A 14,178-nucleotide genomic window follows, 5' to 3' on the forward strand; every position below is an offset into this window, starting at 1 on the left:
CTTCGCGGACTGGTGTGAAACAAATCGAATGGTCGTCAACCCCACCAAGTGCTCTGTCATCACCTTCTCCAAGAAACGCAACCCAATCAAGTTTGACTACCAGATCTGCGGCACATTAATTCCCGGGAGAACTGTGTCAAGGACCTCGGCGTGCTTCTTGACACGGAACTCACATACAAGCAGCACATATCATACATGATTTCCAAAGCCTCGCGACAGCTCGGCTTCATCTTCCGTGCAGCAAAAGGTTTTACAGATGTCTACTGTTTGAAGGCTCTGTACTGCGCTTTGGTCCGTTCAACGCTGGAGTATTGTTCTGCCGTATGGAGCCCCTACTACGAAAACAGTGCGGTGCGGATTGAGAGTGTGCAGCGAAGATTTATCCGGTTCGCGCTCCGTCGACTCCCTGGCGGGATCCATTTCATCTGCCTAGTTACGAAAGCCGCTGTAAACTGATCAACCTTGACACCTTAGCAGTGCGTAGAAATGTCAGCCGTGCACTCGTAATCTCCGACGCTCTGACTTCTAGATTGCAGTGCCCAGCCATTCTTCGAGGACTAGACATTATGGCCCCGCTTCGAACGCTTCGTAACACTCCGTTCTTGCGTGTTCCTGTTCGCCGGACGAACTATGCTATGCATAGCGCGTTGACGGGACTACACAGAGCATTCAATTTTGTAGCTTCTTTGTTCGATTTTAATCTGTCCCGTGACGTCATCAAAAATAAGTTTTTATTGTTTTTTAGGCGATAATTTGTGTACATGTACTTAGTTTTAAGCACACCATTTGGGCATGTGGTGCCTGTTGGTGTTAAACAAATAAACAAATAAACAAAAACGTTAGCGCAAGTGAAAAGATATTGATGGTGACTTTCGTTAAGCTGTCAAGCGCTCATCTTGCGTGTGGATGTGTGTGCCACCAAAATGATGAGAAATGGTCTCGCAAAATAGAAATTATGATCAAAAGTGCATTAAATTTGATCTTTTTGGCCAGTAAATGGCATACATTTGCGTGCTAACTTGAGGCGGTGCCGTTGCTGGTAAGTTTAGCATAGCATAGCATAGCATTACGGGTCTGCACCACGCTGTAGGGGGTGTCCCAATGGTCACTTCAATATTCTTAGACAATTTGATTGCTGTCCGGTACAATCAAAAATATCTAAGAACGTAAATTTCCACACTGTGCTCCAAGGCTAGGCCCATACAGTCCCGTGGGGATTTGGGAGGGGATGTTTTTGTTGCTCACTAGTGGCAAAAGTGCAGGGAACCCATGCGACTTTTAAAAGTGAACGGAATATTTTAGGGAGGTTTGGAATGGGGGTTATGGGAATTTCCAGCAACAGCAGGTAAGTTTTTAGCCTAAATAGTAATTTTGGAGTTTTAATCGAGCATCAAACTTTCCATTTGACGAAGATAGGTGTTTGATTAGAAATGGTATATTTCCTCTAATTTCATTTCATATTTATTTAATGCTTATCAAAATTGTGTAAATTTGGAAAGTGTAATTTTACCAGGTTGAATATTACCTCTTTTATTATGTAATATTACCTCAGTTTAGGCTGAAAAAAGTGACATTACACAAAAAGTGGTAAAATTACACATTTTCAGAGGTAAAATTACACATTTTTCTGACATAAAAGATGTACCCCTTCCCAGGTGTAATTTTACCATAATTTTTAACTGTGTAGTGTTATGGAGATCCTTTCATCTACGGCTTTATACAATAATCAAATGATTTCTTTTATTTCAAGGATAAAAGTTCAAAAAAAAACTGTAAAAATTAAAGAAAAAAAAATTAAAAATTCAAACAACAACCGTAGTCTCAACATATGAATTTACATTTGTTTTGAAATGCATTTTACACTATAGTTCAGTTGATTTGCAATCATTAGTTTTTAAAAATTGAAGATTTGACGAAAACGAAAAAAAAAACGCCCAGGGGAACATGGTAAGCGATATTTACGAAAGTTTTTTAAGTATGGAAGAGTTCTTTCTAACAAGATTATCTATTTTTGAGAACTGAACCCACTGATTTCCTCGACTTCGTGTTTTTTGGGACACGCTTATATACACTCAAACCCCGATGGTTTGACACCAACTGTTGTCAAACGAACGGTGTCACTTTTTAGTTTGACACCCCTTTTACACGGAGTTCACACACACTATCAAACGTTTGTTTTGATAGTGTGCGTGAGCGCTGTGTAATAAGTGACAGTTCGTCACTTTTTAGTTTGACTTTGACCAACCAACGGGGTACAAACTAAAAAAAGTGTCAAACGAAAAAATGACCAACCACCGGGGGTTGAGTGTATAGATAAAAAAACGTGCCAAACAAGAAAATACTGTACAGACTACCGTGCAAAAATATGGTTTAACAATAAAGAGCAACACAACAAGCAGCTCAAAACATAAAGCTGCTTTAAGTAAAATTCAAGAAAAAGGAGTGCTGAAAAACTGACAAGGTGCAGTATCCAAATATAAAATATACAAATAAGAAAAAGTAAAAATATCCATTACCTAAAGCACCTAAATATTCCAGAAACCAAATAAGAAAACAACAAACTCACACACAAGACTCGTAAGAAAATCAAAATCTAGCCCATCTTTACCATTGGCATTCGCTTCGGTCACTCGACCTCGCTTTATCTCTCGAGCAAGCATTACAAATACTTGGCTGGTGATGATGGTGACTCTTGAAGCGCAAGCAACCCACAACCATGACCTTGCAGCAAGGCTCCCTCACTCTCTCACTCCATCTAGTACCCGAACCGTTCCTGGGGATTGTTCCGCTCCAGGATGCCGACGGCGGCGTTCAGCTTCTTGCGGGCTTTCAACGAGTTGCTACCCTTGGAGCTACTTCCGCCGCCGCCGCCGCCCAGGTTCTTCCTAGTGGAGGAGGAGGAGGATGCACCTCCGGCGGCATTCGTGGTCATGGTCGTCGTCGTTGTCGTCGTCGTTGTTGTCGTTAGGTACCTGAATATAGACGAGGCAGACGTGGACCGGGACCAGGTCACGAGCAGATTCTCACCTCTTCGTTTCTCTTCCTTGTACTGCAACGTCACGCGGATGCCCTCGCCCGGAAAGACGGTGTTCTCCAGCACGCGGTAGATGAAGCTGAAATTGAAGAACTCGTTAAGAATTGGGCAAGATCATGAAATGATCGTGCGACGATCTTACCGAGGTAGCAGAGCAAGCACCGCCGTCAAGGCAGTTATAAGGTAATACTGAATGGTACTCATGCTCATGTGGATCACCCAGTAGTTCGAGGGCAGCCCGAAGCAACTCACGCACACGGTGTTGTACGCGAACGCGAACACGTAGAACGAACCTATACTAATTGCGATCGATAACACGTGAAGAATCGTCTGCGATGAAAGAAGAAATTGCTGATCAGCAAGAGAAACCCAAAACGACAAGCCTCGTCAACCTACCCATGACTTAACTTCTATGGCACAGTGCAGCAGCATCGCGAACAGGCAGGACGACGTGATCGTCGTCCCAAACACCCACACGTCCACGTCCGAGTCCCAGAAGGTGGCCTTGGCCACGAAGAAGATTACCAGGCTCTGGTAGAGCGCGTCCAGCATCACAATCCAGAAGGTGTGCGGCTTGTAGCCCTTGCCGAGGCGACCCTGTGAAGGAATAAACCAGTTAGGTCCTAGTTCATTTAGACTACCCTGCCCAGAAGAACGTTCACTTACATGCCGGTACAGCCGCGGGTAGTTGAGCAGCAGGTCGTCGATTATCTTCTTGTCGTACACGCCGATCGCGAGCGGGGGCAGCGCGGTAAAGATGAGGTTGTAGATCATCAGGTAGATCTCGTCGATCATGACGGCGCCGGAGAAGCCGCAGTACAGCTGGTACCAGAACAGCAGGAATACGAAGGCCTGGGTGTGAGGAAAGTGGGGTTATCAAGGTATCAAGCATTTGTACAGTTCTAATAATGGTTTATAGTTGTTCGTATGATCAGTAGTGCTAATAGGATATTACGGTCCTTGCTTTCTCTACAATACTCCTTGTTGTTCTGATATTCTGTATTTCAACTTACTTTTAATACCCACAGGATAATTTTTCTGACATCCTCCTTGTTCCCTAAACTTGAAAAAATCTGACTGTTTTGCTATCTTGTTGCCTTTTTGGCTGTTTTTGTTCTGAAGTATAACTCTCTTGTTGTTTTTTTTTTTACCAAAAATACGGTTAGACCTCGTTGACTATCTCGTTGTCTGACACTGACACTCTTCTCTTACGTTTATCCGTATTGTTGTCATGTTATCGTAGCCGTAATGGCCTATCTACAATCACTTAGCTTAGAACATCTAAGTAAAGTAGTTACTTAGGAAAGTACGAAACTTACGGCCGTCATCCACAATCAACTTAGAAATTTTGCTGGGCTGATATACGTTGCTATGCAGTTGTTTGTTTACCTTTGATATTGAAACGTCAACTTACCGTAGATTTTGAAATTTTTCAAACCATACGTCAGTTTCTAATTTGATTACTTTTCCATTGAAGAAGCTCGGCTTCATTTCCATTGATTCAAATTCCTAAGCTAAGTGAAATTTTCTAAGCTAAGTGATTGTAGATAGGCCATAAAGCTAAGAACAAGATTGTCCGTTCGACGCAGTGGTGAACGCAGAACGCCGTGCCAGTTAGATTTTTCCATCAGCTGTCAGTCGAACAATCTGCAGGTGTTGCTTTGTTCAATGGTCGATGACTGGCAGGCTATGATGACAGGCGCAGAATTTTGCGTTTGCGTCCAGGCCTGACGGACAATCTTGTTCTTACCTTAAGCAATCGTAATTTGTCGATAGTAGGTAGATAAAGATTATTCAATCGTAATTTTTCGATCCACCATGGGACACATTACGACTGACAGTCGAGAAAATATCGATATTTATTCGACGCTTGCTTTGAAAAATTCCGAAATTTATCATTCAAAAAATTCAAAAACTCAAAATATTACGAAAATAACAAAAAATACAAAAAATAATTTCAGATTTAAAGTTTTTTAAAATGCGGGATTCTTTTTTTTTGTTTTGAATCGAGAAATTTTAAATTTTGTTTTTTTTTATTTTTAGTTTTTAATTCTTAATTTTTTTCAATATTTGATTACAAAATTACGAAATAAAACAACTAAATTCGAGATTCTTAAAGTTTTAAAATTCTGTATTTTTTTTAATTTAAAATTTAAGATATTTTACACTTTGAAATTTTTAAATTCTTTGTTTTATTTTCTTAATTTTTAAATTTTTTAATTTGCAAGGCTTTAAATTTTTCAGTTTTTAAATTTTTGAAATAAAAAATTGATTATTCCTTAATTTAAAAAAATTAGATTTTTATTTTTGTAATTTTTTGAAATTTTAGATCTTAGGATTTTCAAAAACCAAAAATTTAAAAATACAATAATTGAAAGATTTAAAAACATAAATTTAAAAAAATTGCATTAAAATTTATTTAAAAAAAATAAAATAACCAAAATTTAAAATTTCAAAAACTAAGACTTTTAAAAATACAATAATTGAAATATTTAAAAAAATAAACATTTTTTAATATCTTAATCTAATTTTAAAATTTTGGAATTTAAGAATTTTTAAATTCTTTTTTCCTAATTATTAAATTTTTAAAATTTTTGAACTTTCAAAATATCAGTTTAAATTGTTTTTGAAATTTTAGATTTCTATAATTTTGATTTTTTTTTGGAATTTATAGATGTTAGGATTTTAGAACCATTTTTAGAATCTTTTATTTCTTTTTTCGTTATTATTATTTTAGTGATTCTACAATTTTGAAAATTTCGAATTGATGTTCGAATTGATGTTCAAACCAAAAAGTAAAATTATTGACTTAAAGAATTGAGAAATTCAAAATAACAAATATACAAAAAATCTAAAAATTAAAAATTGAAAATACAATAATTGAAAGATTATAAAATGAAAAATATAATTAAAAAAAGCGTATGCAAAATTGCAGAAATTTTTTAAGTTTTTGAAATCATAACTTTATTTTAAAACTTTTGAATTTCAGAATTTTGAATTTTTAGAATTTTTAAACTCTTTGTTTTTTATTATTTCTTAAATTTTTGAAATGTTAAAATTTAAAAAATTCCAAATATCATGAATTTTAGATTATTGAATTTGAAAAATTTTTGACTTAGGATTTTGGAACCATTCTTTTATTTAATTTTTATAATTTCGTTTTTATTATTTTCGTGATTTTAGAATTTCGAAAATTTTGAATTGATGTTCAAACTAAAAAGCTAAACTTCTGATTCTAAAAATTCAAAAATTCAAAATCACAAAAAAATTAAAAATTTAAATTTTTAAAATACTATAATAGAAAGAATAAAAAATAAAAAAATTGAATCTAGACTATCTAAAATGATATTATTAAAAAATTCCAAATGAGGAATTAAAAACTAAAAAAACTTAAACTAAATTAAATCTTATAATTGACATTTGGTTTCTCTAACTTACTGTTCTGTAACTTGCTATTCTGTACTTTACTTCTTCCTTTTGTAGTTTCTTTGAGTTGGTATTCCGTAGCCTCGTACTGTCTTCATATTTTTTGCCTTCCTCGCCTTACTGAGGAAAGGCTATAAAATCACTTGAAAAATGAACTTTTTAGTTAAACCTCTTAGACCTACCTTCATTTGCACATATCGACTCAAAATCACCAGCTGAGCAAATGTCTGTGTGTATGGCTGTATGTAGACATGTGTACCGAATCAATGTCACTGGAATATCTCGTCACTTTCTGGGACGATTTTGACCGTATTGGCCATATTCGATTCATCTTGGGGTCCCATAAGTCCCTTTTGATATTTATAAGATTTAGTAAAGCACACCAGAAGTTATGCTTAAAAAACTGCTGCATATAAATTTCACGATTTGCAAAAAGGGTGGTTTTTGCATGAAAACCTGCCATATAATATATTTTTGGAAAGGTTCTGAAATGACCTTTCTTGTGGATTGAAAATTTTCAAGATCTGACTTACCTATCTAAACTTACAAGCAATTAAAAAATGGTCTGAATTTACATAACCTCAATCCATTTCGCCACCAAAAAGCCGTGTAGAGGGATGCCATTTTTCTAAAGGCGGTGTCTGTATAATCTTGACGAAAAATCTGTAGGTAGTCTGTTTTTTTTTACTTATCACTTATTTTTGTTAGGACCTCTTAGGTGCTGCGATCACGTTAGGGGCGATCCATAAATTATGTGGACACTTTAGGGGGGTTGGAATCACTCTATTAGGTTTTACAGCGGGACGTCACGAGCGCACACGCACACACATTTTTACAGAGACACACGTACAAAAAATGTAAACAGTGCAGCCAAGCTGTCAAATTTCTAACCTCAAAACCGAGTCGGCGTAAAACCTAATAAATGAGAGGATGGCACCAACCAACAAAAGGTGGATTAACTAACGTTTTTTCATAACATTTCGAGGTGTTTCTTTGGTCTGACTGCTTTTTGCTGACTTGCTATTTTATCCTAACTTGCATTTCTGATGTTGACTTTTTCGACTACTGTTGTGTGGACCACCCAGACTAACTTGTTGAACGAATGTTTTGGTTCGATACCATGAGAAGCTCAACTTGACATATGAATAACTTACGGCATTTTTGTAGAAGAAGTAGATGATCATTCGCGCCAACCGATCGTAGTTCCAGTGGCCATGCACCAGCAGCAACTTCTCCAGAATCTTAAACTTGGCAATCGTAAAATCGGACGCCATCACCGCTTGCATACCCTCCTGACCGCAGATCCCAACGCCTACGTCTGCCATCTGCAGTGAAGAAGTTCAGCATCAAAAATGTATTTTTTTTTCGACGGAGTTCAGCAGACTCACCTGAATCATCGACACGTCATTCGCCCCGTCCCCGATCGCCAGCGTGCTCATCCGCAGCTCCTCCTTGACCACCTTCACTAGGAACGCCTTCTGAAGGGGGGTCGCCCGGCAACACAGCACCGACGAGCAGTACTTGGTCAGCTGCAGGAACGGCTTCGTCAGGTTCGACCGCAGATCGAGGATGAACGTGAGCGTCTTGCCGTCGACGACCAGCGCGCGGCCCTTCTCGCGATCACTCCGGATGCTAAAGTCTACGTCGTTCAGCTGCTTCTCGATCTCGTTCAGGTAGAAGTTGATGCACGCTTCGGCGGAATCGCGCGATCGCGCCGTCAGCCGGAGGATGTCCATCTGGGGGTTGAAGAGACGCGCCGAGTAGGCCACGTTGATGGCGGTTTCGGTTTTGTCCCCGGTCAGGACCCATATCACGATGCCGGACTGGATGAGGGAGGCGATCGCTTCGGGGACTCCCTCTTGGAGGCGGTCCTCGATGCCTGTGGTACCGAGTAGGGTGAGGTTGCGTTCGAGTAGGCTGAACGATTCTCGGATTTTCTTTTCGCGGTTTTCCATGCTGAGTTCGCACTCCTGGTGTTTGCTGTACCACTCGGAGAAGTCGGTGGCGTCGAGGTGACGTTTGGCCATGACCAGGACGCGGAGGCCTTGCCGGGCGTAGAGGTTCAGCTGGTGTTGGGTTTGCTCGCGAAGTCGGTACTCTTCGGAGTTGGGCGCACACGGTGCTAGACTAGACATAATGGAACTGTCGGCGCCCTTGGTGTAGAGGACGACGTCCTGGGTACCGGTTTTGCGGACCACCACCGACATGCACTTGCGGTTCGAGTCGAACGGGAGGATCTTGAGCACTTCGTACTCGATCACGCCATCACCCGGGACGTTCACCAGTACGTGGTTTGGACTTCGGTTGATTAGACAGCAGTCGTAGCTGTACGCCGCGTTGACCAGCGCCAGCTCATCGGGGCTTTCCGCTTCGAAGATTGGGCGGCGATCACTTGGTGTCGATCCCTGCGACAGGGACTTTTGGAACTTAACGCTATTCATGTTGAACTTGTTCTTATTACTACCCTTGAACGGGCCCTTGGGCAGCTTTGCTACCAGCGACTTGACGCGGGCCGTTGGCGTGATCGCCTTCAGTTTCATTGGCGGACTCTCCGACATAGGTGACGTTTCCGCTGAGCTGCTGATCGGCGACAGCGATGGCACATGGGTTTGCTTCAACGGCAGTGACGAGGGTGCATTTGGCGGTGGGGAGGGGGTGATCGATCGTGACTCTGTCAATCGGGCGTACCGATCGCTCGCCGGATCAACGCCGTTGGCAATTCCTTCGGCGATCACCGGCCGCACCAGCGTGACGCTCGTGTCACTGTCGTTCAGTTCGATCACTCCGCTCGCGTTCATGTGGTCCTTGTGGGGTGTGGCACTGACCACCACCGTGTTGCAGATCGCCAACACCAGGAAAAACTCCTGGATCTGTTGGGCACTGCCGGTCAACCTGCCCGCGTCGGTGGTCTGGTTTAAATTCTCTACTAAGCTAATATTTGGCTGAAGGTTCGGCACGACACCTCCCATTTTGGTCAGTTCTTTCTCCTCCTCCGTTTCCGGATGGTTGTAGTCCACCCCCACGATCGTACACCGTCGGAAGATCATACGGTTCTCCGTCAGCGTGCCCGTTTTGTCCGAAAATATGTACCTCACTTGACCCAACTCCTCCGTAATGTTCATCGCCCGACACTCGGTACGCTTGTTCGTCTGCGGATCGTACAAATCCAAACTGTTGTGGATGTGGTACACCTGCATGATCTTGCACAACTCAATCGTCACGTACAAAGAAAGTGGTATCATAATCTGTAAAATTATCACAAACGTCCAGAACGCCAGCAGACCCTCGTAGTCCGGATCGATCTCGAACGGGAGGTACGGAATTCGGAAGGTCTTGTTGTACTTGTCGTCGGGGACCTTATCCACGAACGAGGACAGCCACATCGTGCAACCGATCGCACCGATCACGCACAGGATGATGAGTATGATGACGCACCTACGAACATTGCGTTGCTTTAATAAAACTTCCCTTTTCGCATTCTACCAATCGCTTACCATATGACATCGATATTCATCTGTTGCTCGATCTGGGACCGCTTGTACCGGGGTCCACTGTTGTTCAGCATCGCCTTCGTTTCGTGCCCGGCGTACACAACGATCCCCTCGGCGTAGTCCGTGTTCTAGAAAACAAAAACAAAATCAAACCCAATCAACCCCAATCAGTGATTAATTCAAAGCGAATCAAATCAATTGACAACGATTGCACCCACCTTCAGTCGACTTTCGCGCAGCAGCAAACTCTCCGTTGAAACCGGGACGCGCTCGCCGGACGGATGTATCACAGCGCCGTGAAAGCGGTAGATCTTGGTGGACGGTGCGTCCACCTCGACCCGGCTCGTGAACTTGCTCTGCACGAACGAGTGCTGCTTCTCGGCGAACCCGCGGATAACCTGCCGCCGCTTGAGGTTCGTCTCCCCGTCCAGGTCGCACGTGTCGATGTAGCACACGCCGTGCGGGTCGCTCGACTTGAGCAGCAGGATGTCCGCCGGGACGGTTTCGTTGTTGGACAGATGGACCAGGTCTCCCACGCGCACATCTTGCCACAGGACCTTCTTGTAGCGCTCGGATTCACTGTTTGGAAAAAGAGGAGAGAAAAAAAGGTGGGCAATGAATTAATAAATGCGGGTAAAAGTTCACGGAGCGGTCAGCGCGAATGTATTTATTCAGTCCACGTGCGTCTTTTGCTTCCTTTTGAATTTAAAATACAGTTTATGCCAGTGCGAGCGCGTGTCCACGATCACTTTATAAAAGTGTGGAGGGTGTGTGTGGATTACGTTTCGCGGCGCGCACTTTCAAATGCAATATGAGTTATGAGAACGCGCAGAATGAATTTTAAAATTGAATGAGCGTTAATAAAGAGCAACGATGTAAAATGTCAATAGTTCGAGTACGTGCCGGCGGCGATTGGCAAGAGTACAGCTTTGGTATCGTTTGAAATCAAATCAGTAGAAATCTTGTAACAGTTTCGATTGGAAATTCCAAGACTATTCCATTCAAACTTTGTAGAAATACCATTCGGCACTGCGTAAAGATTCACGATTGCTTCAGTTATAAAGTTGAAAATCAAACCATTAGTTCCCGAGATATCGATTATCAAAAAAAAATCAGTTTTAATTTTTATGTTTGCATTATTTAATATTGTTTTCGATTTTTTAGAACATTTTTTAAATAATTACTTGGTCAAACATTATTTGGCCACTCTGTTATTTTCTGAAAAGATGCCATTTTATGTTCCCCAAACACATGAAAAAAAATGTAAATGTGTAAAATTTTCGGTGATTTTCTGAAAAATTTGAGTGACAAAAAGATAATTGAAAAAATCCGTTTTTATGTTTTTTTCGGTGCAGTCTAAATTCAAACCTACAACTTTGCCGAAAACATCAACAAGGTTTATTAGAGCACGGGTATGAAGCTTCAAGCAATTTCAATATGGCGACTTGTATCAGAAGAAAGTGAATCATTTTCGCTAGTTCTCACTGTTCTGTGTTCTGCGTGCACGTCCGCAAACATAGACCACACACATAATAACACAAAGCTCCACCAATAGGCAAAAGGTGATTACGAATATTTTTGACACTTTCGTTAAAAATATGCGGTTTTGCAAAAACAAATAGCAAAACCAGCTTTCAAGTGTAGATCGACTGTCAAACTTGTACAGTCATCCCACATATTCGGAACACCCACAAATTCGGAACACTTTCGAGATAATTTGTCAATAGCATGCCAAATGCAGCTTTTCCGTCAACTTTACCATTTTTAGGACCTTTATTTGGACATTCTCTTGCTATTTCATTAGTAAAAGTAGTACATTTTAGACAAAAACTTCATTTCAAGACAATTTTATCCAGAGCAGCAAAACACTGCCTCCAAATTGCCTGTTTCATAATTGTGGGATGTTATTGTGCCTCCCACAATTGTGGAACACCTGAATTTAACTGATATTTCCACAAAAAAGTCATCAGACCATGTATAAAACATCACTAAGAATGAGTTCCATTGATTTCAGTGTGTGAAGTCATTATTTTGTTAAAAATCTGTATTGCTGGAGAGAACCAAGGTTTGTTTACATCCGTAAGAAAAAAGTGTTCCGAATTTGTGGTTTTCATGGGTCAATGTTTTTCTTTAAAATATGCTATAAAACGTAAAAAACTACAGCCGGTCTATACATTAATCGAAAGATCTCAAGAAAAGCTTCCACATGAAGGAAAAAGCAAAACATTATGTTCGACTATCGATTTTGTATGATTTTTCAACCATCGGCCTATCTGTAAACCGTTCCGAATATGTGGGATGACTGTAATTCGTTGCTGATTTGTTCGAAAATTTGTTAAAAATAATAAGTTTTTTTGCAGCACCCATTTTGGATGGACATTTCTGTTGTCGCCTTCTGGTTCCTTGGATTGGCCATGGATAAGTACACAGGACAGCTACCACCACGTGGCGCCACTGTTCCGAATGAGAAAATGATACAGGTTTTTCAGACGAGATTCAATCCCGTGGGTTCAATCAGAGGGAAGCCCCCCAAAAGATATCAATCATACAACATAAAAAAATATTTAAAATAAGTAAAACGGCCGATTCCGTGGAGAATTGCTCGTATTGGAAAAATCGTGCAAAAACTTTAAAATATTTTTTTATTCGCGCCGAAATAAAAAAAAACATTCAATAGATGTTTCAAAACACAACTCTTGAATGTATTTGAACATAAAAACCCGATTTAATATTACCAGAGGTGAAATAGAGCCTTTCTTACAAAATGATGAAACTCCGACAAATAGATTGGTGCAATTATTTTTTCAGAAACATAATGATACCACAATTTGACCTAAGGCTTCGAATCTTTTAAGGCTAAACCTCGAATGCCATTTTTTTTTAATTTCAGAGACACATTATGCTGTCCCTGATCGCACAAATGTCCCATATGCATTTTCATCCTTTTTGAGTTATTGATGAAGTTTTGTTCAAAATCGTGTGATCTTTCAGAAAAGCCTATAACATCCAGTTATAGGAAAGGAGGAGGAAATCCACTTTTTTCGCGAAAACTGTACACGTAGCGTTTTTCTCAGCTTTCTGTTTTTGCATATGGGACATTTATGCGAACATGGGCAGTATGGGTCACAAGATAATTATATTTATTTAAGAAAAACATATTGGATTTACATTATTAGAAAAAAATAAAGGGTACTCAGTCTTTGATGTTAGTCTATGATTAACTTAAAAAAATATGTATCGATATTGCACTTTGTCAATCTATTATGAGAAGCCAGAAAGCACACTTTCACGCGCAGCGTAAAACGCGCAAGCGTAAATGTGCTGGCCTTTATGCTTCGACTTGACGACTTGACGATCTTGCGAACGAGAACGAGCCGGGACAAAAAGTCAACCGCTCTCAAATAAAAGTGCGGAATCCGATCGATGTAAAATTTGTTGACAAGTTTGATCGAGTTGTTAACACTTAGTTGGAAAGATAAATTCGAGTGAAATTGAAAATAAATCAATGGGGAATTTCCTCATCTTTTTTGAGAAATTTACACTTTATATAAAGAAAAATCACACAGCTCTTACTTTTGAACCAACCGTCTGATCAATACCAAAATTTACTCGAATATAATTCATACCAAATGCTTTCAAGAATGGGCTGGGACTTTGAATTTGATGTTCAGTATATGATTTTCTATAAAATCAAAAATTTAATAGGAATAAAATTGGGTAAAAATAAAACGTAAAACACTAAAATCTCTGGAAATAAATTTGGGAAAAGCTCGAATCGAAAAATAAAATGTTCGTCTCCGACCCCACGACTACAAATCTGAAATATAAAATTTGTGGGTTTCCCGAGTGGTTTTCCAATGCTGGAAGACACAAATTTTTAAGAGCGGATACAGACATCGCACAAGTATTTCAGAATAAGAGCTCTCAAAATCAGGCTTTGAGTTCGGGTTTCGGGCCGAAATTCAATCGAAAGAGCGCATAAAAACCTTCAAATTAGTAATAGGATATTTTTCTGGGATGATTTTTTAAAGATTTATGAGAAAAGTGTTTTTCCAAAAGCAAACCTTAAACCTTTCTTTTGTAAGAAAAGAAAAAAAAATATTTCAAACTAAAATTATATAGACATAAGGGGTTTGCTTATAAACATCACGAGTTATCGCGATTTTACGAAAAAAAGTTTTGAAAAAGTTACTTTTTGCGTTTCTCTTTGTTTCGTCGTCCGTGTCT

General features: G+C 40.0%; 1 protein-coding gene across 6 annotated transcripts in view; it reads right to left on the minus strand.

Moving 5' to 3' along the window:
• Positions 1–14,178, minus strand: part of LOC6037893 (probable phospholipid-transporting ATPase VD) — a 147,367-nt gene that overhangs the window by 4,337 nt on the left and 128,852 nt on the right. For 5 of the 6 annotated variants that reach the window (XM_038256454.1, XM_038256453.1, XM_038256451.1 and 2 more), the window contains 8 exons: positions 10,170–10,530; positions 9,955–10,079; positions 7,849–9,895; positions 7,615–7,785; positions 3,701–3,886; positions 3,431–3,631; positions 3,177–3,364; positions 2,973–3,113 (listed from right to left, as the gene is read on the minus strand). In XM_038256454.1, the coding sequence (XP_038112382.1) occupies positions 2,973–3,113; positions 3,177–3,364; positions 3,431–3,631; positions 3,701–3,886; positions 7,615–7,785; positions 7,849–9,895; positions 9,955–10,079; positions 10,170–10,530 (3,420 nt within the window). The remainder of the gene's footprint in view (positions 1–2,972; positions 3,114–3,176; positions 3,365–3,430; positions 3,632–3,700; positions 3,887–7,614; positions 7,786–7,848; positions 9,896–9,954; positions 10,080–10,169; positions 10,531–14,178) is intronic. The other variant, XM_038256456.1, reaches the window with a different exon arrangement.

The sequence above is a fragment of the Culex quinquefasciatus genome, chromosome 2, assembly GCF_015732765.1.
Source record: "Culex quinquefasciatus strain JHB chromosome 2, VPISU_Cqui_1.0_pri_paternal, whole genome shotgun sequence".
Taxonomy (NCBI): Eukaryota; Metazoa; Arthropoda; class Insecta; order Diptera; family Culicidae; genus Culex; species Culex quinquefasciatus.